This window comes from Ursus arctos, unplaced genomic scaffold (assembly GCF_023065955.2).
Source record: "Ursus arctos isolate Adak ecotype North America unplaced genomic scaffold, UrsArc2.0 scaffold_13, whole genome shotgun sequence".
In the NCBI taxonomy this organism is placed as follows: Eukaryota; Metazoa; Chordata; class Mammalia; order Carnivora; family Ursidae; genus Ursus; species Ursus arctos.
The window spans coordinates 48,860,091-48,884,258 of NW_026622797.1; the positions used below are offsets into that span (position 1 = coordinate 48,860,091).

The window sequence follows — 24,168 nt, forward strand, 5'->3', positions numbered from 1 at the left end:
AGTGGGGAGCCTGCTTCTCCCTCTGCCTACCGCTCTGTCTACTTGTGTGTGCGCTCTCTCTCTCTCTGTCAAATAAATAAATAAAATCTTAAAAAAAAAAATCTTTCTGTGTGCTTAAGTAATTAACATACAATAACACCAGTTAAACAAAATGACTCATGGTAAGTGGATGAAGGATTTATGATACAGATTTATAATACGGATTTCATCACTCTCCTTAGAGATGCACGACTATTTTTGTGGTCATAGAAAATCTGTAAAATTAAGGTGGTTGGAAATGTAGTAGTGTAATTGAAACACATTCCTTAATGTAGAATTATAGTTTTAATCACATTTTACATCAGGGAAGACTAAGACAAGTTATGTTTTAACTTGTATCTTTCATAATCTGGGCAAAAACAGTACAGTTATCTCTGGGGATGGTTTTGTTTGTGATTGCTTATTTCTGGGCTTCAGTCGCTCTAACGGTGGTGTAGATTGTTGGCAAAGCTATAGACACCAAGTTAGGGTATTGCTTTGGTGGATAGCCTTGAATTTTGTATTTCCAAAATTGTTGGCAGCAATCTTTTATATTTCACTTGGCTTAGAATTTACATGTGTCAGGTTCTGTTCTGGGCTCTGGGGAATGAGATGAACGAGAAAGGTGCCAGTCTGGCCAGGTAGGCAATTAAACAACCAGAACAGTCAGATGTTAAACGTGGGTATGGTAAAAGTGAGTGGGTACGGGAGGGTACCAGTGGAACAGTGGTCAGTTATATTTTGAGTGAGTGAGGGTGGGTTGTGGGCAGAGAAAGTTGAAAAGGGGCTATCAAGGAGGGGACAGGATGTGGAGCTGGATCCTGAAGGTGGGTGTCTGAGTATTTGCCGTTTGGGGTCCAGGCCTTTCTGGCAGTGAAGCAGCTGGGGTTTGAGGCAGCATGGGGCACTGGGCAGCCTGAAAGTGGGTTGGTGTGGCTTGAGGTAGAATACAAGCCAGAGGCCAGCCAGTGACAAAGCTGGAGAATCAGGTCAAGGAACTCTAGTGTTGATGTTTTCAGAAATATGCTTAGGATAAGAGAAACTGCTGACCATTTTTTTTTTGTTTGATCAGATCTTTTAAAAAAATGCTCACACTTAATGCCATAGATTTAGATTTGAGGTGTTCCGAACTTCCATGGAAGTTTATGTGAGGTCATGGTCTTTTCTTTTTTTTTTCCTTTTTCCTGTTTTTTCCCTTTTCTTCTTCTCCTCCTCCTCCTCCTGCTCCTCTTCCTTTTTTAAATGATGTGGGTCTTACCATATCACTAAATTGGCAACTGAAACTGTGTTGGTATTTCCTGAACTTTCAGCTCCTTCCTTCCCTATTCCCTTACTTCCCCCTTCTCATCACCGCACCTGTACCAAACTCTGACTCCCACAAGGTCTCGTTGTCCCTGCTATAGGAACACCTTTAAAGAATTTGTGAGTTAGATGTAAAGGGAGGGAGGAAGCTGGGGAAGAGATGTGTAGTGGTTCAGTAGCTGATTTTGCCATACTCGCTCGCTTATAAGGAGGCTATTCTGTTCTGTATCATAATCCTATGTTGCTTGATTTGTTTTTTTCCTACTCATTAAAACAAAACGTTTCAGATCTTCATTCAGTTAGATATTCATTTGGGCTAAAGTTAGCAAATAATTCTGGGCAGGGTCACATACGAAGTCTGGGCAGATGTTTGCTTTTTCTTCCTGCTCTGTAGATTATTCTCTCTCCATATTTAAAAATATATATATTATATACATATAATACACATATATGTATATATATCTATGTATATGTTTTAACTGACTGAACCACCCAGGCGTCCCCATATTTAAAAAATATTGAAGACTCTCCTACCACACAAAGCAAAACAATATAAAACCACCTCTCTGAGCCCTTAGTGCCCCCGTTCATAACCTGGCAGTTTCTCCTCACCACTAACTCTTAAGGGCACCCTAGCTTTTGCTGCAATCTGACTTTGTTTCCACTTTCAGTTTAGTTAAAAAATTTATTGAGTGCCCAGCAAGTGAGTGGCCCTGTTCTCCATGCAGTAAATGACAATGAACAAGACAGCTGTGATAACTTTCCTTTGGAATTTAAGGTATCAGTGGAGAAAACTGTTCTTTCTAAGCTCCCTAAATACCTCCAGTAAAGGCTGACAAATCTAATAAATACTTCTCTCAACACTTGAAATCATTATCTATTCTCCCTTCTGAGAGGAGGGAAAACCTCTGGTTTTTATAACAGTATCCTCTCTCCTGGAAGAAGAAGGCTTTTCCTCTGAGTACGCATTCTGAGTCTTTGTGTGATCCTCTTTCTCTTAAATGTTTCTTTTTCAGACTCTTAAATGTTTTTATTTTGGGGTGCCTCGGTGGCTCAGTCGGTTGGGTGTCTGCCTTCAGCTCCAGTCATGATCTCAGGGTCCCGGTATCGGTATCGAGCCTTGCATCGGGCTCCCTGCTCAGTGGGGAGCCTGCTTCTCCCTCTCTCTTTGCCCCTCCCCCTGCTCATGCTGTCGCTCTGTCAAATAAATAAATAAAATCTCTAAGAAAAAATGTTTTAATTTCCCCAAAGTGCTCTCTACTAATTGCCCTTCTCACCTTTTCATGTAAAACACTTCCATGGCCATCTCATCCCTGTGCTGATGACCCCTCAATTTTTTGTCCCAACTGCACACTCGCTCCTGAGTTCCAGATCCACATATCCAAGACTACTATCAAGGTGCCCCACGAACATCTCAAATTCAGTCACGTTTGATAGTAAAATCAATTTTTCTCCCCCTCTCAAAGCTGTAATGCTTTCCCTTGTCTCTAAATTGTACCACTATCAGGGCGCCTGGGTGGCTCAGTCGGTTAACTGTCTGCCTTTGGCTCAGGTCCCAGGATTGAGCCCCGCATCAGGCTCCCCGCCTAGCAGGGAGTCTGCCTCTCCCTCTGTGGCTCCCCCTGCTTGTGTGCACTCTCTCTCTCTGTCAAATAAATAAAAATCTTTTAAAAAAAAAAATAAAAGAAATCTTACCACTATCTACTCAGTGGTTTGTGCCATCCTGGATCATTTGCTCTTAGCATATCATACTAATTCTGCCCTGCCGTTTTTTTATTGACCTCCTTTCTATTCTTATTGCCGTTGTTCATGTCTAGTAATATCCTCCCTCCCTGTCTTTCCTACCCCCTTTTAAAAAATTTAAATTCCGTTAATTCACATATAATGTATTATTGGTTTCAGAGATGGAGTTCAGTGATTCATCAGTTGCATATAACACCCAGTGCTCATTACATCATGTGCCCTCCTTCATGTCCATCACCCAGCTACCCCATCCCTCCACACCCCTCCTGTCCAGCAACCCTCAGTTTGTTTCCTATGATTAAGAGTCTCTTATGGTTTGTCTCCCTCTCTGATTTTGTCTTGTTTTATTTTTTCCTCTCTTCCCCTATGATTCTGTTTTGTTTCTTAAATTCCACATATGAGTGAGATCATATGATAATTGTCTTTCTCTGATTGGCTTATTTCACTTAGCATAATACCCTCCAGTTACATCCACGTCGTTGCAAATGGCAAGATTTCGTGTGTTTTTTTTGATGGCTGAGTAGTATTCTACCTGTCTCTTCTTTAAAGACTTATTGGACTCACTGCTTCCAAAATTAGTTTTGGCCCATGGTCCCACACTCCTGGGACATATGTGGATTCCTAGAATCTATTTAGTCATGGAACCCATCCCTGAACAACTTTTGACTTCTAGGTTATATGAGAACGTAAAAGTATAACTAAAAGGATTTATTGATATTTACTATAGTCATCGTATGGAATGACCATATAGCTTACCAAAGAGTTAGCATAAGTATATAACTATATGTAATAGTATTAGGATATGTATTGAAAAAGTAGATAATATAAGAAATCATATGTTAAATTTGAAACGAGTGGTATATATAATTGCCATAGGGATTTGGAAGAGTGAGAGATCATTAATAGTAAAGCCCTTCATGAATGGAAAGGAACGAAGGAAGCAAAAAGCCAGCAAGGGTTAGTGGAGGATTGGGCATGGCTGAAAGGGAGAAAAAAAATGGAAGGAGTAAAGATACATGAAATTAAAGTTTGTGAAGTGGATGCACTGAGTACTTAATGTATAGGGTTTAGTTGCCATGTTAGTGAAAACAAAGTCTTTTGATTTCATTCTCCTGTAGTTCTTCAGTTTTACTTAATTTATGGTGGACTGAACTATGTTCCTAATCCTGGCTAATCCCTTTTTAGTTATTTATCTACCCTTATCAAACAGGTGATTGGGCAATAGGTTGTGTTTGTAACCAGAATAAACACATACTTTGACACCAAAAAGAACCTACAATACATGCCCTCATGAATATCTTTTGTATATGTGCTTGAGCTATGTGGTCTTCTGTCAATATTCTGAAATTCTCAGCCTCGCCTTTTTAAAAAGTCTGTTATTTTGGTGCTTTCTTTATAGATAAACTATCTTAACCAAACTTCTTTCTTTTCCATCTTATCAATTCCAGAGATTACTAATGTTTATAACTTATAATATGGGGCTATTCCCAATAAATGTATGTAGATTCGTTTTTTAAAAATTCACTCATTTTAAGAAAATTCATTCAAGTCTTCGTGTACATTGCATAGGTGTCTTATTAATACATCTCTTTAGATTTTTCAGAAATTGTATTTTTTTCTTCATTACCATTTCAACTAATAGCATTTTTTCCCAAGTTGGTCATACTAAGAATCGACATATAAAAACTCAGTTTTACTATAAGATGGTTCTTGGCATATGGAATGGGAATGATAAGGTCGTTAAGATTTTTCCTGACTCAGAACAGTATTAACGTATAATACCCTAGAGCAGTGGTTTCCAAACTCTTTGATTGTCATCCACTCTTTTTTTTATATAATAATATTTTTTTATTATATTATGTTAGTCATCATACAGTACATCCCTGGTTTTTGGTGTAAAGGTCGAGGATTCATTAGTTGCGTATAACACCCAGTGTACCGTGCAATACGTGCCCTCCTTACTCCACTCTTGCTCTGGCTCTCTCCTGCTCATAACCTGTGAGGTACACGATGTTTTCAATTATTTTCTGCTCTAGTCCCAATTGAGGTGATTTCCCCTGGTGGATGGGAAATGCTGGTTGCAACTCACTAAACTGATTTCATAATCCATTAATAGGTTATAAGCTGCAGTTAAAAAAACTGTATCTTAGAGCAAGTTTTTAGAAAAATTAAGAAATGCAGAGCAGTATAAGGTAGCAAATTCAGTTATGCATAATTTGTTCCTTCAGGTAACTCCTGTCGATCTTACAGAAGTATTGAAGAAATATAGCATAATAGGAATTCAAAAAGTATTGAAAAATTTGAAATGAAAAATTTTAAATCTCTGTCTTCCTCAGCCTGGTGCTTCTGTACAAAAGTAGCTGTTATAAATGACTTCTTTTGGCTTTACCAATGTTTTTTTATGTGTATATCAGCACATATATATCTTCTATTTAAAAATTTTTTTTCAAAGATTTTATTCATTTATTTTATTTATTTTTTTAAAGATTTTATTTATTTATTTTTGAGAGAGCGAGCGAGCGCAAGCACAAGCAGGGACAGGGGCAGAGGGAGAAGCAGACTCCCGCTAAGCAGGGAGCCCCATGTGAGACTCCATCCCAGGACTCTGGGATCATGACCTGAGCTAAAGGCAGACACTTAACCGAATGAGCCACCCAGGCGCCCATTATTCATTTATTTTAGAGAAATAGAGTGTGTCTGTGAGTGGGGTGAGAGGCAGAGAGAGAAGGAGAGGGACCAGCAGCCTTTGCCTTGAGCAGGGAGCCTGACAGGGAGCCGATCCCACAACCCCAAGATCATGACCTGAGGTTAAACCAAGAGTCCCACACCCAACTGACTGAACCACCTAGGCGCCCCTATATTTTTTAAAAAGTACCAAAAGATATTATATATTCTGTTCCATCTATATCACTTAACATTTTATCTTGGTACTCTTTCCATACCAATAATACAGATTTTTGTTTGTATTTCTTTTTGTGAAATGTCTATTCATATTCTCTGCGCATTGTTTTATTGAAGTGTTTTTTTTCCTTAATGATTTTTGTAAACCCTATAAATCAAGCAAATTAGCCCTTTATGTTAATGTCTTACAATTGGTGATGTTTTCCACATTTGTTGTTAACCTTTTGACTTTGTTTAGGATATATTTTCTGAACAAGATAGTTTTGTAGTCAAATTTATTAACCTTTTCCCTGTGAGTTTTATTTAAAAGGAGAGCTTTTCCCTATAGCAGATATTTGTTTTAAGTGTGACCAGAACTTATGTTGGAGAATTACATTTCAAAGAGGAGAGTCTAGTGAGATTTGACATTTTATATGTACTTTTCAAGCAGTCTTGAATGAAGACATTTCAAAGCTCTAAGATTATTCAAAGAAAGCTTATTAAAGTTAATGTCCTTTTTTGCATCTGTGCTCTGCTAAACACAATATTATTGAAAGTTATAGTATTTTGAATTATCTTTCATCATTATAATGTAGTAATTACTAGTTTTTCCCCCTAATTGTTTTAACATATTTTCATAAAAGTCACATATGTCGCAGTGTAGCTCTTTTAAAAAAGTAAATACTCAGTGGAAATATTTAGGATTTATTAATTCTAGTAGATGTTTAATATGTTTAATATAAAAGAAGTCATTTATTTCATTGTGAAAACTCACCCCCCTCTGTGTTTGCTTATAATGCGTCCAAAGGTTTTTTAGCAGAATAGGAAGGAAGTGGATTTTCTGTTTAATGGAGACAATACAGTAGATATTTCCTGGATTGCATTTTGGTCAGATCATTTAGTAGCTTTTCTTATTACTACTGTTTAAATTCCCCTGAGGTCTTCCGGAGCTATAAATGATTAATTTATTTGAGCCTTGACTTTACTGTGTTTATCTTCTCTGGAAGCATAGTGATGTGAAATATGTTGAGTTACTGGTATTGGTATTTTAGCTATTAATTATTAATCAAAACCTTTAACTATAAATTGTAAATGTTAGTGCAATTTCTTGTAGTTGTATGGGAGGGGTGTCTGACCACTGATATGCCAGTCATTCTGAAAAACAGAACATCCAACATGGATTAAACCAGTTCCTTTAGAAAGCAAACCCCCCTCCGTCTCCCTGAAGATCCTTAGCCAGAACCATCTAGATGGCAGGCGGGGAGGGAGAGGGTAGGGGATGACTTTCAGGGCTACTTGGTTGCCTGCTTTTATTAAAGAAAATGTAAACCAGGGACACCTGGGTGGCTCAGTCGGTTAGGTGTCTGCCTTGGGCTCAGGTCATGATCCCAGGGTCCTGAGATCGAGCCCCGCATCAGGCTCCCTGCTTAGCTGCTTCTCCCTCTCCTTCTGCTGCTCCCCCTGCCTGTGCTCTCTCTCTGTCAAATAAATAAATAAAATCTTTAAAAATAAAAAATAAATAAGAAAATGTAAACCATATATTTTAGAAGTATAAGCTATAAAGATATGGGTTAGGTGTGAACCCAGATAGCTTGAGAGTGCACTGAAATAAAAATAAAGTTTATTATGGCCATTTAGGATAAAATTACTACTTTATTTGCTCAACTAATCAAATGCCAACTTCAATTTTCAGACTTAATAAATTCCTTGTTAGAAATTTTGTTTCTCTGTTTTGAAAATATTATTTTTTTCAATGGGGAATAAATGTCATTTAACCAATGTGTTTGAAAACCAATTCATATACTGTTGCTTTCGTTTCTTCATTCAACAAAACGTGCTGAGTGTCTACTTTGTGCCAAGTCCTGTGCTAGGTGGTTTTATAAATATTCATCTGCAAAGAAAAGACACATCTCTGTTACACAGTGAGAGGTTTGCCCAGGCAAATTTAGAATAGGGTAGGAATTTCACTTGATAACGTGCTCCTAAAAGATGAATGGTGAGGGAGTTCTTCGAGTTGGTGTCTTCACGACATAGAGTAACTGCTAGCGCGCTTGCTGGCAGGTGGTGGCTCTGCACTTCTCCGTCCTCTTCCCAGCAAGCACACTGCATTAGAGCACCGGCTCTGACTTCCCAGAGCAGGTTACGTTTGCTGTATATGCATGTTCTGTATTTTTCTTAATAGCCTCATCATAATTATAATTTAAAAGTTACTTCTTTACTCTTTCTCCTCTTTGGTCTCTATTACTCCGTAAGCTTAACCTGAGGTCCCTGTGCCTGCAGTATGCTCAGCACTCATGTTTATTAAGGCATTTTGATTTCTCTCTCTCTCTTTTTTTTTTTTCTTTATCATCGCTACCTGCTGGGTATTTTCTATCATGCTTCTGCCTTATCTGCATGTCCTAGGGCAAGGCTTTGTGGGAGATATTGGGTAATGGGCAGAATTCAGAGCAGTGGAGACCTTGGGCGCCCATTCGTGATGATGACATAGGGAATATCCTTACGGTGAGGGCCACAACATATGGCGATTATGATACTCCCTTTACCAGGGAAAAGCTCACTGGTCCTTAATTTGGATCTTATCCATCTGCCTCATTTACAGTGCAGTTTTATCTTGAGTATCAGCTCCTCCCAGCACACCATCCCCTCCCCCCAAGAGACTATTTCTGGAAAAACAGATTTAGCCTTTGGGGTGGATGGTTTTGAATGTTCTATTTAGGAATTTTAACTTTGAAACCATTTAAGATTTTGGAATGGGAGAGTTAACATTATCAGACTTTTTATTTTAGGAAGATATTCTGATGTCAATGCATAGGATGTATTAAAAGAGATAGGAGAGGGGCGCCTGGGTGGCTCAGTTGGTTAAGTGTCTGCCTTTGACTCAGGTCATGATCCCAGGGTCCTGGGATCGAGCCCTGCATCGGGCTCTGTGCTCAGCGGGGACCCTGCTTCTCCCTCTCCTTCTTCCTGCTGCTCCCCCTGCTTGTGCTCTTTCTCTCTCTCTGTCAAATAAATAAATAAAATCTTAAAAAAAAAAAACCCTCATAGTTTAAAAAGAACATATAAGCTATCATAGTTGAGGGGATATTTATTTATTTATTACAGACCTCACTTGGTTTCAAGTATCTCTCAAGTACCTGTAGTACTTGAGGTCAGAGAGAAAAGGAAACCAGATTTCTACAAAATGGAAAGGAAAGTCACTTTCCTATAGCCATAGTATTATTTATAGATTGTACCAGGGGAGTTTCAGGAATTTGGTAAGGAAATGCTATGGCATTCCCCATTGCAGCACATCTCCTTTTTTTTTTTTTTTAAAGATTTAACTTACTTATTTGAAAGAGCACAAGCAGGGCGAGCAGCAGAGGGAGAGGGAGAAGCAGGGTCCCCACTGAGCTGGGAGCCTGATGCTGGGCTTGATCCCAGGTCCCTGGGATCATGACCCGAGCTGAAGGCAGACACTTAATGGACTGAGCCACCCAGGCACCCCAGCAGCACATCTCCCTTTAACAGGTTCTCTGACTATCCAGACTGGTTGGTCTCTTTCACTTATGTATACGGGCAATAATAGCTATTATTCATCAAGAACTTATAGTATGCCAGGCATTCTGCCTATATTATGTCATTTAGTCCATATCACATTCTTGTGAATAAGAATTAATAAGAGTAATAACTATAATTTATCAGGTATTTAATATGTCCTATGCATTGTGTTACATAGTCAGTGTACTTATATTCATTGAATTTGTACAGACCTGTGTTTGTTTTTGGCATTAGATATTCATTATTCCATGAGGTTCAGAGGGGTTTTGAAATCCACTTGCTTTATATCATAGTTAATAAGTCAGGACTCAAACTCAGATCTCGGAATTCTAAAACCTGTACTTTTTGCCTTATGCCTGCTGCTTCATTATTACCTCTACTCTGTGGCAGTAGGAGCATTGACCTCCCTGAAGCTTATGACTGGTACCTAAGCAGTGTCCCTAAAGTAAAATAAAGCAAAATAATTGAGGGCCACCTTGACCCAGCGCTGGGTTACTGTTTTATAGACCCCTTTTCAGGGTATGAGTGCCACCTGCTGGAAGGTTATAATGTATCTATGTGTTTGCAGAGACCAGCTTCCAAAAGGGCTGCTGTCACAGACGTGGAAGGGGCAGATTTCAAAATGCTAATTCTTAGATTTCAGTTTAGGAATACTGCAGCATTTTGGAATTAGGTGAGTCCCCTCTTTGCCATAAAATAAACTGCTTCGTCTTCCGGTTTTTTTGTGTGTGTATCATTTTAAAAAATGATACACTCAGGTGTTTCCTAAAGTAAAGCCATTTCATCATGGGAAAGATTGATAGTCAAATGAAACACACAGTTACTTGCAACAGATCAAATAAGAGTAGAAAATTGAGGGCGCCTGGGCGGCTCAGTCAGTTAAGTGTCCAATTTTTCAGCTCAGGTCATGATCTCAGGGTTGTGAGATCAAGCCCTCTGACTCTGCACTGGGTATGGAGCCTGCTTAAGATTTTCTCTCTCTCCCTCTCCCTCTTCTCCTCCCCCACCTCTATCTTTCTCTTCCTCTCTTAAAAAAAAGAATAGAAAATTGAATTTACTTTGAGATAAGTGAGTTATTGAAGTATAAGAGGACCCTTTCCATTCAGATACCCTAAAAGAGGAATCTGGAACCCATGGAGGCATCAGAGACTTGGAGAATAGAAAGGGGACAAAAGGGGAAGAAAGATGTGTGTATAAAAATTAGAATGAGTTCTGTAATTGGTAGTCTAGCCCAAGCCTCCCCAAAGTGAGTCAGGATCCTAAATAGTGCCTTAGGGAAAAAAGATTAGGACTGTAACTTTGAATTATTATATGTTTGGGATAGTGAAAAGTGGATACTCTTCATAGCACTTATATGCCCTTGAAGGAAGAGCAGATAAAGTCTTGGAATGTTCATTGCACATTCTTCATTAGGCCCCTTTGAGATTATGTTAGTACTCTGAGTATCTGCACAGGAGAGGTTATCATTTAGTGTGGGATTTTCATAGGAAAATCACATTATACTTAACTGTTATTTAGATATGATTAAAGCATATCGGTAGTTGCATGATGTCATGTTGAACAAATATTTGTGTAACAAGAGATTCAAGTCCATTGGTAAAATCTGATATTGCCGAGAATGTAGGAAAGTACAAGCACAACCATCTCCTTCTTTCTTTGAGTCCCTTTTCAGATCAATCACGTAAGAAACCGTGATAGTTTGATAGTATCTTATCCTAGCAGGAGATCTCTTTCTGGAGAGAAAGAACTGTGTTTTGGGGGTTTGTGTTTACATGTGTGTGAGTTTTTAAATGATACGAGTAAGTTTTTAAATTATAAGAGCTCATTATAAAAAACTTGTAAAATAGAAAAATAGAACTAAAAATCACACCTAATCCCCTAAGATTTTTTGATTATTATTAATGTTTTGATGTATTTCCTATTTTATAGACGTTTAATATTTTGCAGCCTTTTTATGTTACATCACAATATTATAGTATAAGTCTTTTCTCATGTAGTTAAAAACTCTTGGCATATGGCCACAATATGTGGATATACCGTAATTCACCTAATGGCTTTCTTATTGGACATTTATATTTGCTGTTTTTGTTCATTTGTTTCTTCAGTAAATAGTGGTAGGGAAATTTCCTTTTTCTCATTTGTCTGCTTCAGTAAATCGGGGTAGAGAGTACACTCTTATATGGCATTTTTTAGGGTGTAGCACTGTGTTGGTAAACTAGCCTTGAAAGTAACCAGTGATTGAAGTCATCTCTGTTTTTTTCCTCAGGTGTGTCCCCCCAGGTCCCCTTTTCCTGCGTGCATTTTCTTCAGAATTTCGTAGTGCTTATTTCATTCATAGCCCTTTCAGGGAACACCCTCGCAGCACCCTTTTCCGTTTCAGGTTCTGCACAGGTGAAATACCTCACCCTGAGCTCTTAAGAGCTGTGTTTTTGCCCTTCACATCAAGGCAGCTCTCTTCTGCTTCTGGTCGTGTGGGCGCTAGTTGAGAGAACGATTCCTTTTTAAGCTTAAAATAGATGTAGCTTGCAGAAAGTCGGTACTTAGAAAAACTATTTTAGACACAGTCTATTCAGTTTATTAAAAACAAAATCATTCAAAACACCTTTGGAAGGATACCAAAGTTTTATAATATTCCGAGCTGTTTGCTGGTATGTTTTGTAAGAACTAGGTAACTTCAGTAGATTTAATTCTTTTGACAAATATTTATTGAGTGCTTACTCAATAAATTATTAGGCACCATTTGAAGCACGGGGGGCGGGGGTATAAAACCAGCAAAAACTTTGCCTTCATGGAGCTTATAGGTTAATGGAGAGAGACAGACAATAAACAAGATAAAATAAATAAACAATACCTAGGTCCCCAATTCCTTAAATGAAGCCTCAGGAACCACATGTATTTTAGATTAAAATATTTTTTAAAAGATTTTAGAAAGATAATATGGTGTATATATTATGTCACCTGACAGCCAGGGAAATAGTAATCAAACCTGTTAGTGTTCTTTAGTATAGAAGTATGATCATTCACACTTGGGTGAGTAAAGACTATAACAGCTTCACATTAGGGCAAGTGAGATATTTCTGCAAAATGAGTATCAAAGGATAATTTTCAAAGAAGGTAAAATTATGATGTGATACAGATACAAAATGAGCACATTTTGAAGATTTTATTTAACTTATTAAATGAAGGAACCCAGTAGATGGTATAGCCCATTCGAAGGAGAATCCTTAGAACAGAAGTATTTATAAATCAGGAATATTAAAATGATGGACAAATTGAGGCAAAACTCACCTCTTCCATAACGGGAGAGGGAAGTCAGTGAACCTGTCCTTGACAGGACAGTTTGCATGTGTATAGACAAGAATTATCCTGCATTGTTATCAGTTATCTATAATGTACTGAGTTGTAAAATAGCTTCCATAGGATCAGAATCTGATAACCTGAAAGGGTGTACCCTTGACAGTGCATTTTTTTTCCCATTAAAGTTAAAATTTTTTTCCCTACGTGAGTTCCTAGAAAGCTTTGTTTTCTGAGTGCTTTAGAATTATAGATAAGGGATAGAGAGCTATAATAGTTTGACAGTGATAGTGCTTTGCAGAAAAATAAAGGTGCAGAGGGAGGTTGTAATTGCAAATAGGAGAACCAGGAAAGACTCGCCGAGAAAGTGGTATTGTGAATAGAATTAAAGTAGAGGAAGTTGGGGCGCCTGGGTGGCTCAGTCGTTAAGCGTCTGTCTTCGGCCCAGGGCGTGATCCCAGGGTCCTGGGATCGAGCCCCGCATCGGGCTCCCCACTTTGCTGGAAGCCTGCTTCTTCCTCTCCCACTCCCCCTGCTTGTGTTCCCTCTCTCGCTGGCTGTCTCTCTCTCTCTGTCAAATAAATAAATAAAATCTTAAAAAAAAAATAATAAAGTAGAGGAAGTTGTTTACCTGAGTAACTGGAATGATGAGGTTGCTATGAACTGAGCCGGGGTAAGAGCAGTTAGGTAGAGGGCAGGGGCGGTGGATATCACCACCTCAGTTTTGGCCCTTAGGCATTCAAGTAGAGATGTTGATGCAGTTGGATACCTATCGCTGGAGCTCAGGGAAGATGTGTGGACAGAGATAAACATTTAGGAGTTCATGCACGTCAGTGACATTTAAAGCCCTCAAAGTAGATGAGATCACTAAAAACAGGACTTCTTCTATGTGCCAGGCCCTGCGTTAGTCCCTGGGGATACAGGGATAAATTAAAAACTGTCCTCAAGGTTTAATGGGGGACAGTTGTAAACAGTTAAAGCAATATAAAAAATACTAATATAAATACACATAAAGTACAGATGATTTCGTGAAGCCAAATCTAAGAGTCGTCTTAAACTCCGTCACCCTCAAACTTCCTTGTTCGGTGACCTGATCATGAGACACACACAGAAGATAGTTAAGGTGTGGGACCCTTTAATATCGGCTGGTTTCTCCACTAACCCTCTGTGCTCACCAAGTTTCCAGTGATATTAGAGAGCCTCGCTGGTGACACTTCTGCATGGCGTACAAGGCTCCCCATTATTTGGCCTTTGTCTTATCTCTTGCTTTACATGGATGAATAAAGACTATAACAGTGAGATATTTCTGCAAAATGAGTATCAAAGGATAACTGTACACTTGAAAATGGTTAAAATGGTAAGTTTAGGGGCGCCTGGGTGGCACAGCAGTTAAGCGTCTGCCTTTGGCTCAGGGCATGATCCCGGCGTTATGGGATCGAGCCCCACATCAGGCTCTTCCCCCTATGAGCCTGCTTCTTCCTCTCCCACTCCCCCTGCTTGTGTTCCCTCTCTCGCTGGCTGTCTCTATCTCTGTCGAATAAATAAAATCTTAAAAAAAAATGTTAAGTTTATGTTGTGTATATTTTACCACAATAAAAAAAAAGAGCTGGAAAAGAAAAGACCTAGAAATTTATTGCTGCCGTAATGAAGAAAAAGGAAGATTTCTACTTACAATACTAATATTGTATTGAAGATTTCTACCTACAATACTAATATTGTATACTGATATTGGAGAGAATTTCTAGGATAGATTGTATTGAAAAAAACTTAAGTGTTATCTTTTGAGTAAATAAGGACAGATAAAAATATATACTCCTGTTTGCTTTTATTTGCATAAAGAAACACTGGAAGAATTAACTAATAAAAGTTGTTAGTTTTAGCAGGAAAGGAGGACTAAGGTCACCAGGGGCAGGCATGGTTATGAGACATCTCAGTGTATACCCTTTTATGTACTTTTGATTTTTGGACCATGTAAATGTATTACCTATTCAAAGTAATGTTCAAACATGGGAGTTAAAGTGGTTTCATTGTAGAGAGATCACCAATTTGTAGTCACAGAAAACATAATTTTTTATGTGATGAAACATTGCTACATGTGACATCCCCTTCCCCCAACAAGTCAGAACCTGGTTTAGATGCAGCAGTGAGTTTCACCTCCCTTCCACTGTAGGCAACAAAGAGAATGTATTTTGGGTAGAGACTTAATAAAGCCAAACTCTCTAAGTTCATTAATACCAAGAGTCAGAAAGAAAGGGTGACAAGACATTGCACCTGCAATGAGGCCTCTTCCCAGAGTCCAAGAGCTTGAAGGTTGACCATGGCAAATAGGGTCATTAAACATATTAACCTACTGTGTCAGAGAGCCTAAACCATTCAAAAACAGGAAACTGTCTGGATATAGCTCTGTATCCCCCACTTTCTCTGATTCAGTTATTAATTAGGGGCATATTATGTCTAACATTTGCGTCTGAAGCAAGAAGCAGGGTTGTTTAACATTTCTTAGGCAGTGGGAACAGAGATAGCAGCCCAAAGCTGAGCACCCACCTAATGGCCCCACCGCCCTCCTTCTCCACCAAGGGAGTAGGACTGTTCTGTCTTCCCTGGACATTTCCTTCCAGCTCTCCTTTCCCACCTACATCCAGTAGGCAATGCGTGTAGAACCCTGAGGCAGACTGTGAAGCAGAAGCCCATCCTAAGCCTTGTTTCTTAGCTGTGTTCCAGGGCATGTGGGTCGAGGGAGAACCCAGGGAGGACTATCCCGGAACCATGCCCAAATTATAGCCAGTAGAGCACCACCTTCCAGCAAAGGTGGTCAAAGTGCAGGTCAAGAGAAAGGGTTGAAGTATAGAGCCAAAATGAGAGAATTGAAGGACTGGGAAACAACATTGAAAGTAGTGAAGAATTAGGCAACTGGGAAGTAATTTATTAAAAGTTCCAGAGATGGAATTCACATGAATTTGTACAGGATTTCAGCACAGGCACCGAAGGTATACTTTACTCATTTCAAGTCATTGGGAAAAAATAATAATAAAGTTATTAGAATGGGTAAGGAATTTGTTTTTCTCTTGCCTCGTTAATCGATTTGTGTGTCTGTCTTGCCCATTACACTGCGGGAATTGAAGACAAAAACTTCAGCCATTGTGGACAAAGCATGGACTTTGGAATTAGGCAGATCTCTTTAAATCCAAACCTCTTCTCTTTCTAGGTGTTTGGTTTTGGTCAAGCTGTTTTTATGACACTGACTTCAGGTTCCATGTGCATCATAGGATTGTTATAAGGATTAAACGAGAGAAAAACATGTATATATAATCCAACACACAGAGTATTCAGTAGAAATTTCATTCCCTCTCCCTTTTTGTATCTCCCACAGAGTTTTACATTTAAAAGACATTGAAAATATCAAATTGAGCATGTTAGTGTTAAATCTGAACCCTGGTTAAGAACTGCCTGAGGCAGGCGTGTTTATAAGGCTTTCCCCTCGAACAGCGAAAGTTGTTGTTGCTAAATAATTTATCAAGCAGCTGCCTGTTATGGGCCAAGTGCTAAGGTTTCACTTGCGGATCTGGTCTATCTTATGATTTCCTTCTTACTCTCAGGGTCTGGCTTCTACTGCGTGAGGACCTATTCCTTATTCTCTGTTTATGGGACCTCTTCTCCACACCAATTTTTTTTTTTTTATCAGCGAGTATCAGAGTCATTACCTTATACTCATTGCTTTTCTAAAAAACCTCAAGTACATGCTCTAGGCATGGATAAGTGTAGGGATTGTTAAATCTCTTTCCTTCTTTTGTCAAATATTTACTGAGCACCTACTGTGCTAGGGTAGAAAAAAACAGAAATAATACGTGATTCCTGCCCCCCAATAGTAAAAAAAAAAAATCACATTCCAGATTATTTTTAATTACTTCATTCTATGATGTTTACTTTTGTTTACCATTTTACGTTTTACTACTTAAAATGATCCCATTTTGAAAACACACACATACAGGTGGAAAAAGGATTTGGAAGGATATGCACCAAGATGGGGCAGAGCTTATCTTGGAGTAGGGGTATTTTTTTTCTTTTATTTTGCTTATCCAGATTGTCTAAATTTTCAAAGATTTCACTAGAAAATGCATCATTTCCCCCTGCTTGCGAACAGGAGAGTGACCCCTCTCTTCCTCTTGCATTCAGCTTTTGCGAGAATTGAAGCACCCTAACGTGATCGCCTTGCAGAAGGTGTTCCTTTCTCACAGTGACAGGAAGGTGTGGCTGCTCTTTGATTATGCAGAACATGATTTGTGGGTAAGTCTAAACGAGCTTTATTTTTAGGACTATTTCATCTAGGTATGGAGAAACAGATTAATGTATGCACTGCATATTGCTAATGCATGTAAAGGAAAACTTGCTTTGTTGACCAGAGTGTAAAATAAGTATCAAATGCAAATGCAGATTTCAAAGAACTCAAGCAATAAACATATAATCTCATATACTGAGAACATGGTGTTCGTAACACTCAGAAATTTCACTTCAGAAAGTGTTAATGTGTGTGAGATTATAATTTTATGCAAGTCATCAGTGACACTTTACTGATAATCTGTAGTGAAAATTGCTTTCTTTTGTGGTACGCACGGTAGTTCAAATTTCACCAGTTATGTACTCGTGAATAATTTCCCTAAGTTAAGGTCAATCTCTTGCAGCATTTTTCCAATTAAAACCGACTCCACCAAATGGAAGTACATATATAGTTTTACAAATATTAGCCCCAAATTCTAATTCCCAATTTTTTATGTCAGAAGTCAGGGTATTTAAACGTTTTATCCAAGGAGTTGCTAAAAGTAAAAAAAAAATCAAACTTGGCAGTAAGTCCAGATTTTTGGTAGTTAAGTTTTGACTTGACATATTGTGGTGTGTCATCTATACATATGGCACATCTGTTTAGAGTAACTTTAACAGACTTACAGGTCTTGAAGGAACTTTCAGAATTTATGCTATTATAGCATATTGACAAGAATGTCCAGTGAATTTTTCTCATGGATATTCATAAAAATTATGTTTTCCCTATTTCTCTGTATCCTTTATATTTCTGCCAAGGTTTATTTGATAACATGTGTACTTCACTTTGAACCTCAGTGATGTGATGAAAGAACATGTAGTACTTCCCCGCAGAACTGTGTTGTTTGTAACATGGCGGCCCCTAGCCGCGTGTGCCTATGGAGCACTGGAAGTGTAGCTGGTCTAAGTTGAGATGCGCTACAGATATAAAATACACTCTGGCTTTTGAAGATTTAGTAGGAAAAAAAAAAAAGTAAAATATCTCATTAATATGTTTTATATTGATTATATGTTGAAATGATAATATTTTGAATATACTGGGTTAATTAAAATATATTCCATTAATTTTACCTGTTTCTTTTTTTTTTCTTTTGATGTGGCTATAAAAAGTTGAAAGTTATATATGTGTAGCTCTTACTATATATATATATATATTTTTTGTTTTTTGGGCACTGCTGCTACAGTATAAACCCTAATTTTCTATTAGTTCTTTAAATAAAGTACATATTGTTGAACAGTTTATAAAAAAGCAAAAAATCTATGTAAACAGCTTAAAATTTTTCCATACGATTTGGCCACTTTAAAGTTAGTGGAGCATTGTTGACAGCTTTACCAGTGTTGTTTAATAGGGGTTTAAGTGGCCTTTAATACCCATTATGTCATGTTTTGCGTAGGGGTGAGGTGAAGATGGAGGTACAGGTTTGGGGGACAGGTAGCATTTCTTCCCTGTCATTGTAATGTTTTTATAACCTAGAAATAACATGTGGACATAAAAATTATAATATGTTGATGCAGTTGTATTTATTCCAATGGAATTGAATTTCCCGTTTTTCCTCTCCCTACTCCTTTCTAGCGATTTCCTATTTAATATTAACTAATGGGATTGTATCCTAATTTCATTCTGTACCAAAAGAAGGTAGAACTTAACAATTATTCAAATGTACACATAGTCAGTGACATTACACAAATGCTCTAAGTGCTAACTTCTTATAGTATCGTAAAGATATAGGGGTGCATGGCTGGCTCAGTCAGTAGAGCATGGGACTCTTGATCTCAGGATTGTGAGTTCAAGCCTCATATGTGGCATGGAGTTTCTTTAAAAAAGAAAAAAAAAGAAGAAGGAGAAGAAGAACAGTAAAGATTTACAGGGTCTTTTTCTCTTTTTTTTTAGTCTTTCATTCTGTCAATAGAGAATACAACTAGTAGTACTATTTTTATGCAGCCTTTTAAACATCAACGCTTTTTACCTGTCGGTCTTATTTAATAAAAATCTTAATGGTTTCAGTAAATCTAGTCATTATACCCTCAATAACATTGTCACATTCACCCCCAATATAGGTTCTATTTGGTTGACCTTATTATTCAAATTATTTTTCTTTGCGTCATTATTGGCCTTTAGTAAGTAATTTTTAAATGTAGAGAGTTTATTGCAGACTTGTGTTTCATTGATGTAGATATTAGCAAATACTATATATTATTTTGTATGTTTTATTTTTTTTTAATTTTTAGCATATTATTAAGTTTCACCGTGCATCAAAAGCAAATAAAAAGCCCATGCAGTTGCCAAGATCTATGGTTAAATCATTACTTTACCAGATTCTTGATGGTATCCATTACCTCCATGCAAATTGGGTGCTTCACAGAGATCTGGTAAGTATGTTTCTTTTAAATTGATCAATACAATTTTTTTTTTACCTTCTCTTAAAAAATATCTTTTCCTCTTAGTAGAATTATTATAAATATTAATTGTAAAAAAATTTTAAAACACATATAAGCAAAAGGGAAGGAAATAAAATCACCAATAAGCCTACAATTAAAAGATTACCATTATTAACATTTGGTGTTTGTTGTTCCATTATATATCTGCATAGCTATAAAATGTCAGTGTGGTTTTCAACGAATGATTGGTATACTCTTAATGGATAGTTGTATGTGAAATAAGTAACTTGCAATCCATTTTGTTTTTCATGTTATTCCTCATTATTAGTAAAAACATTAATAATAAAAATTGAGTTCTCTTTGTTTTTTTTTCCTTAAGAGCTAAGCTGAAATAATGACATTGCATCCAGTAAATAGACTGTTGTTACCAGTGTTATCAGTAAATGTTACCAGTATTACAATAAATCAAATGTTTGATTTTACTTTTTTCAGTACACATGTAACAAACATTTATTAATGTCAGATTCTAGTTACCTTTGCATTATTGTCATGTTAGTTTATATTAATGAGATCTTTTTTGTTTTTCGTAAGAAAATATGGTTACTGAATAGTTGTAATACCCAGGAGTTTATAATTGGAAATTTTATTTCCCAACTCTCCTAGGAAAAGTGGTTTCATGATCTTTTTTTTTTAGGCTTTTGGAGATTCTAGGGATATAGTAGGGATAAATCTAGGTCGACTCGGTTTTACTAATTGAGAAGTATTTGTTATAGAAAGGGATGAATACACAGGACATCTAGTTAGTACCCCTTGCTACCCTGTCAGTCAGGCCTTGCCGTCTGACTTGACCATCTCTTTCTGTGACATTGAAGTTAAATTGGAGGCAAATGACAGTGACCACAAAGATGGACTTACCATTTCAACAGATGCATTTCACCTCATAATTTTGAACTGTAAGGATCTCAAAGACTTCCACCTATCCACTTTGCTATTAACCATGAATCAGCACTTTTTACGTGGGTACCTGAGGTCGTTCTAGATCAAAGCCTCCTTCATAAATGGTTTTAGATATTAATTTGCTATATGTACTTAATGTAACGGATGTGAGTTATTTTTGAGTTCATGATCATGTTTGAATCATCGATCAGAATCTTTTATTGAAGATTAATTTCAACTCTTTTTTCACAAAATTCTATATTTTATTCTTAATAGCACAGATTAACAGATTTTATTTCTGACGTTTTCACCTGAGTATCCACCTGTACTAAAGCTCAGTATGACTAGGACTCAGTTTTCTCCTAGTTGGTTTGCTGCTGCTTTCGTGTCTATTTTAGTTATGGCATCACCCTCCTCTCAGCCTAGAAAGTTTTTTTTACCCCTTGCAGACCCTTGCACTATACATCTAGACCTTGCCTAGTCTTGTCAGTTTCACCTCTAAACTATCTCTTCCATTTGTCCATTTCCATCCCTGGTGCCTCATTCCTAGCTCAGGCCTTTATTGTCTCTCTCTTGAAGTATGGTACTAGCCTCTGGACTTGTCTCCTTGCAAACAGTCTCTTTCCCTTCCATCCACTTGGGACCTTCTGAATAATTATAGAGCTCCCGTTCCAGAACTTTGAAATAGTTCCGCATTGCTTACAGACTAAAGCTCTAGTTCCTTATTGGGCTTTCAAGGTCGTAACAGATATAGCTCCAACTGCCTTTAGAATTTTTCTTTATCCCTGTAGTCTTTCATTTACACTGTACCATTAAACTGTTGATTGTTTCTTGTGTCGTCCTGAGATTTCCTGCCTCAGTGGCCTTTATTTATTACCCCGTCTCTTCATATTCAAATAGTACCTGTCTTTGAGGACTTGCACAAATGTTAAAACTTACCCTCATAGCCATTCCTACTTGGAAATAATCTCTCCTTCTTGCTGGTTGCTGTTGTACGTCTTTACTTCTCTTATGAAATTTATCTGTTAGTGTTATAGCAATTTATGTAGCTGCCTTAGAACATCTTCTAGACCGTATACTTCTTTTTTTTTTTAAAGATTTTATTTATTTATTTGACAGAGATAGAGACAGCCAGCGAGAGAGGGAACACAAGCAGGGGGAGTGGGAGAGGAAGAAGCAGGCTCATAGCGGAGGAGCCTGATGTGGGGCTCGATCCCATAACACCGGGATCACGCCCTGAGCTGAAGGCAGACGCTTAACCGCTGTGCCACCCAGGCGCCCCTAGACCGTATACTTCTTGAGAGAGCAGGGTCTATGATTCATTTTGGCACCCTAGTAGTACCTGAGTACACAATAGTTACTGAGTAAATATTTCCCCAGTGAGTGAGTATGAGTAAGAATACTGATTATTATGGTATGCTTTTGGATCAAGTAACATGTATATATTTCAACACACTGTCTACAATAAACATTTATTACTACCTTGTATGTTTAAAGCATGAGGGATGGGGACAAGTACAAATACTACTGCATGGAAGACCTTCTCCTCAGGACTTTACTCTGAGAGAAGAAATGTGCCATGGACGCAAGCAAGATGCTATAAGCTAGATGAGAAAGAATGTGATCGTGGCCATGTGACAGGCACAGACCAAATGCTACTCAAGGTTAGAAGAGGTTATGGGGGGGGGGGGGCTCAGGGAAAGCTTCACAGAGCTGCCACTTGAGCCAGACGTTGAAGGATAAGTAGAATGAACATAGAGACTTGAGGAAGCGAAGCTTGAGTCTGGCACTTTAGACCGCTCGGCTATACTGACACCCTAAGTAGAGATTTGAGAGAGGAGGGTAACCTAAGGGAGTGTTGGGTGTAAACATTTCTGAGGTGAGAAAGCTCTTGAGTTATCCCAGAAAGAGTATGGAATTCTGTCTGACTACAAAATGGATAAGCTAAATTGTGGTAGTGTGTGCTGAAGTCTAGAAAGATATCAGTTAGAGCCTGATCAAGGAAGCTCTAGATAGCAGGCTAGGGAGTTTGCTCTTTTTTTTTCTTTTCTTTTTTTAAAGATTTCTTTGTTTATTTGACAGAGAGTAAGAGAGAGAGAGAGAGGGAGAACACAACCAGGTTGAGAGGCACAGGGAGAGGGAGAAGCAGACTCGGGAGCCTGACATAGGGCTCGATCCTAGGACCCCGAGATCATGACCCAAGCCAAAGGCAGATGGTTAACTGACTGAGCCACCCAGGTGCCCTGGGAGTTTGTTTGTTCTTAAGTACTAAAAGTTTGTGAGCAACAGGGGTGGACTGGATGGCTCAGTGGGTAGTGCATGCAACTCTTGATCTCAGAGTTGTGAGTTCAAGCCTTGTGTGTGGTGTAGAGTTTACTTAAAAAAAAATTGGGAGCAACAGAATGAATGTTTTTTTCTGGAATGAAAATTTTTTTCCCATTAAAAAAGCCACTATTGATTATTATTACCTCATCCATAGCATGAGCATAGTGTTGAAAATACATTCTGCATGTGGTTCTGACCTTGGATAGCACATTCATAATTTACTCACATTCGCTGAATGCCTCTACTCTTCAAATAAGTAACTAATAATATTTGAAACTTTGAACCAGTAGGAATCTACCCTGGGACAGCCTGCTAAGTTCTTATCACTGATCATGAATCCTGATAGCTGGAACATATTGTCATGGTTCTGCCAAAGTACTTCCAGGAGTAGAAGATTTTGTTTTGTATGTTTACTTTAAATGTATTCTGTAGTAGATATAGAAATATAAAGTATATCAAATATGAATGTGGTGTTAAAAACTTGATGGGGACATTTGAAAAGTTATTTTTTGTGTGTAAGCTTAATAGAGTTGCGATTTTAATCATGAGTGGTTTTTTTTTAATGCTTCATTTCCTATCGCTGAAAGAAATTTGGCTTTATACTATTTGTTGGTCACAATTGTTTCAGAGCGAGAAACTTGCAAGATCCTAAAGGCATTAAATTTACAGTGTAATAGTATAACCCCCAAACTGTAAAAGTAAATAAAAATCAGTGTTTTGGACTCTACAAACAGGCATTATATCATCAAAGAAGGTTGGGGTTTTTCACTGTGATTGATTACATATCTGGAGTAGTATTTAGTTATGTCATTTGGATCCCAGAATTTAAAACAGAAATAGAGAATTTAAATAAAGTCACTAAAAGATTACTTATATTGAGGAATTGCTTTAAAAGGAAAGGAGAAGAGGAGCTAAATATATTCATCTTGGCTGAGAGACAGCAAAGTAGAGACATGAGTCTATAAATATTTGGAACTTGTAAACACCAAGGGAAAAAAGATGTATTTTAATTTTACAGCAGGATATAGCTAAGAGTAAGAAGATGAAATATAGGATGACTCACTTTTATGAGATTACAATTCTGGTAAGGCTGGAAGAGTGCCAAGATACAGTTTATCCCTTTTTCAAAATTATGAGCTTCTGGGCAGCAAGGATCATATCTTACTAATTTTTGTATTCCTAGTGTTGGTATATTGTTTGTGTTTTAAGTTACATGTATTGAATTTCAGCAAACCATCTGACAATTGCATATTGTTCTTTAGCGAAGGTAGAGAAATACTGGCTCAGTGATAGTGTTGTTAAGATTTATGGCTCCTTAGTTACTCAGTGTTGCTACTGGATCAGTGGCATAAACTGAACTATAAGTTAAACTCTCTCTGTCACTTTCCTGTCTCAGTACCTAACACATGATAAATGCTAGGTCTTTATCAAATGAAAGAT

General features: G+C 37.7%; 1 protein-coding gene across 3 annotated transcripts in view; it reads left to right on the forward strand.

Moving 5' to 3' along the window:
- Window positions 1-24,168, forward strand: part of CDK19 (cyclin dependent kinase 19) — a 164,539-nt gene that overhangs the window by 99,947 nt on the left and 40,424 nt on the right. For 2 of the 3 annotated variants that reach the window (XM_026511639.4, XM_026511640.4), the window contains 2 exons: window positions 16,948-17,058; window positions 19,318-19,458. The exons of the other annotated variant lie outside the window; for it this stretch is intronic. In XM_026511639.4, coding sequence (XP_026367424.1) covers window positions 16,948-17,058; window positions 19,318-19,458 — 252 coding nt within the window. The remainder of the gene's footprint in view (window positions 1-16,947; window positions 17,059-19,317; window positions 19,459-24,168) is intronic. 3 annotated transcript variants of the gene reach the window in all.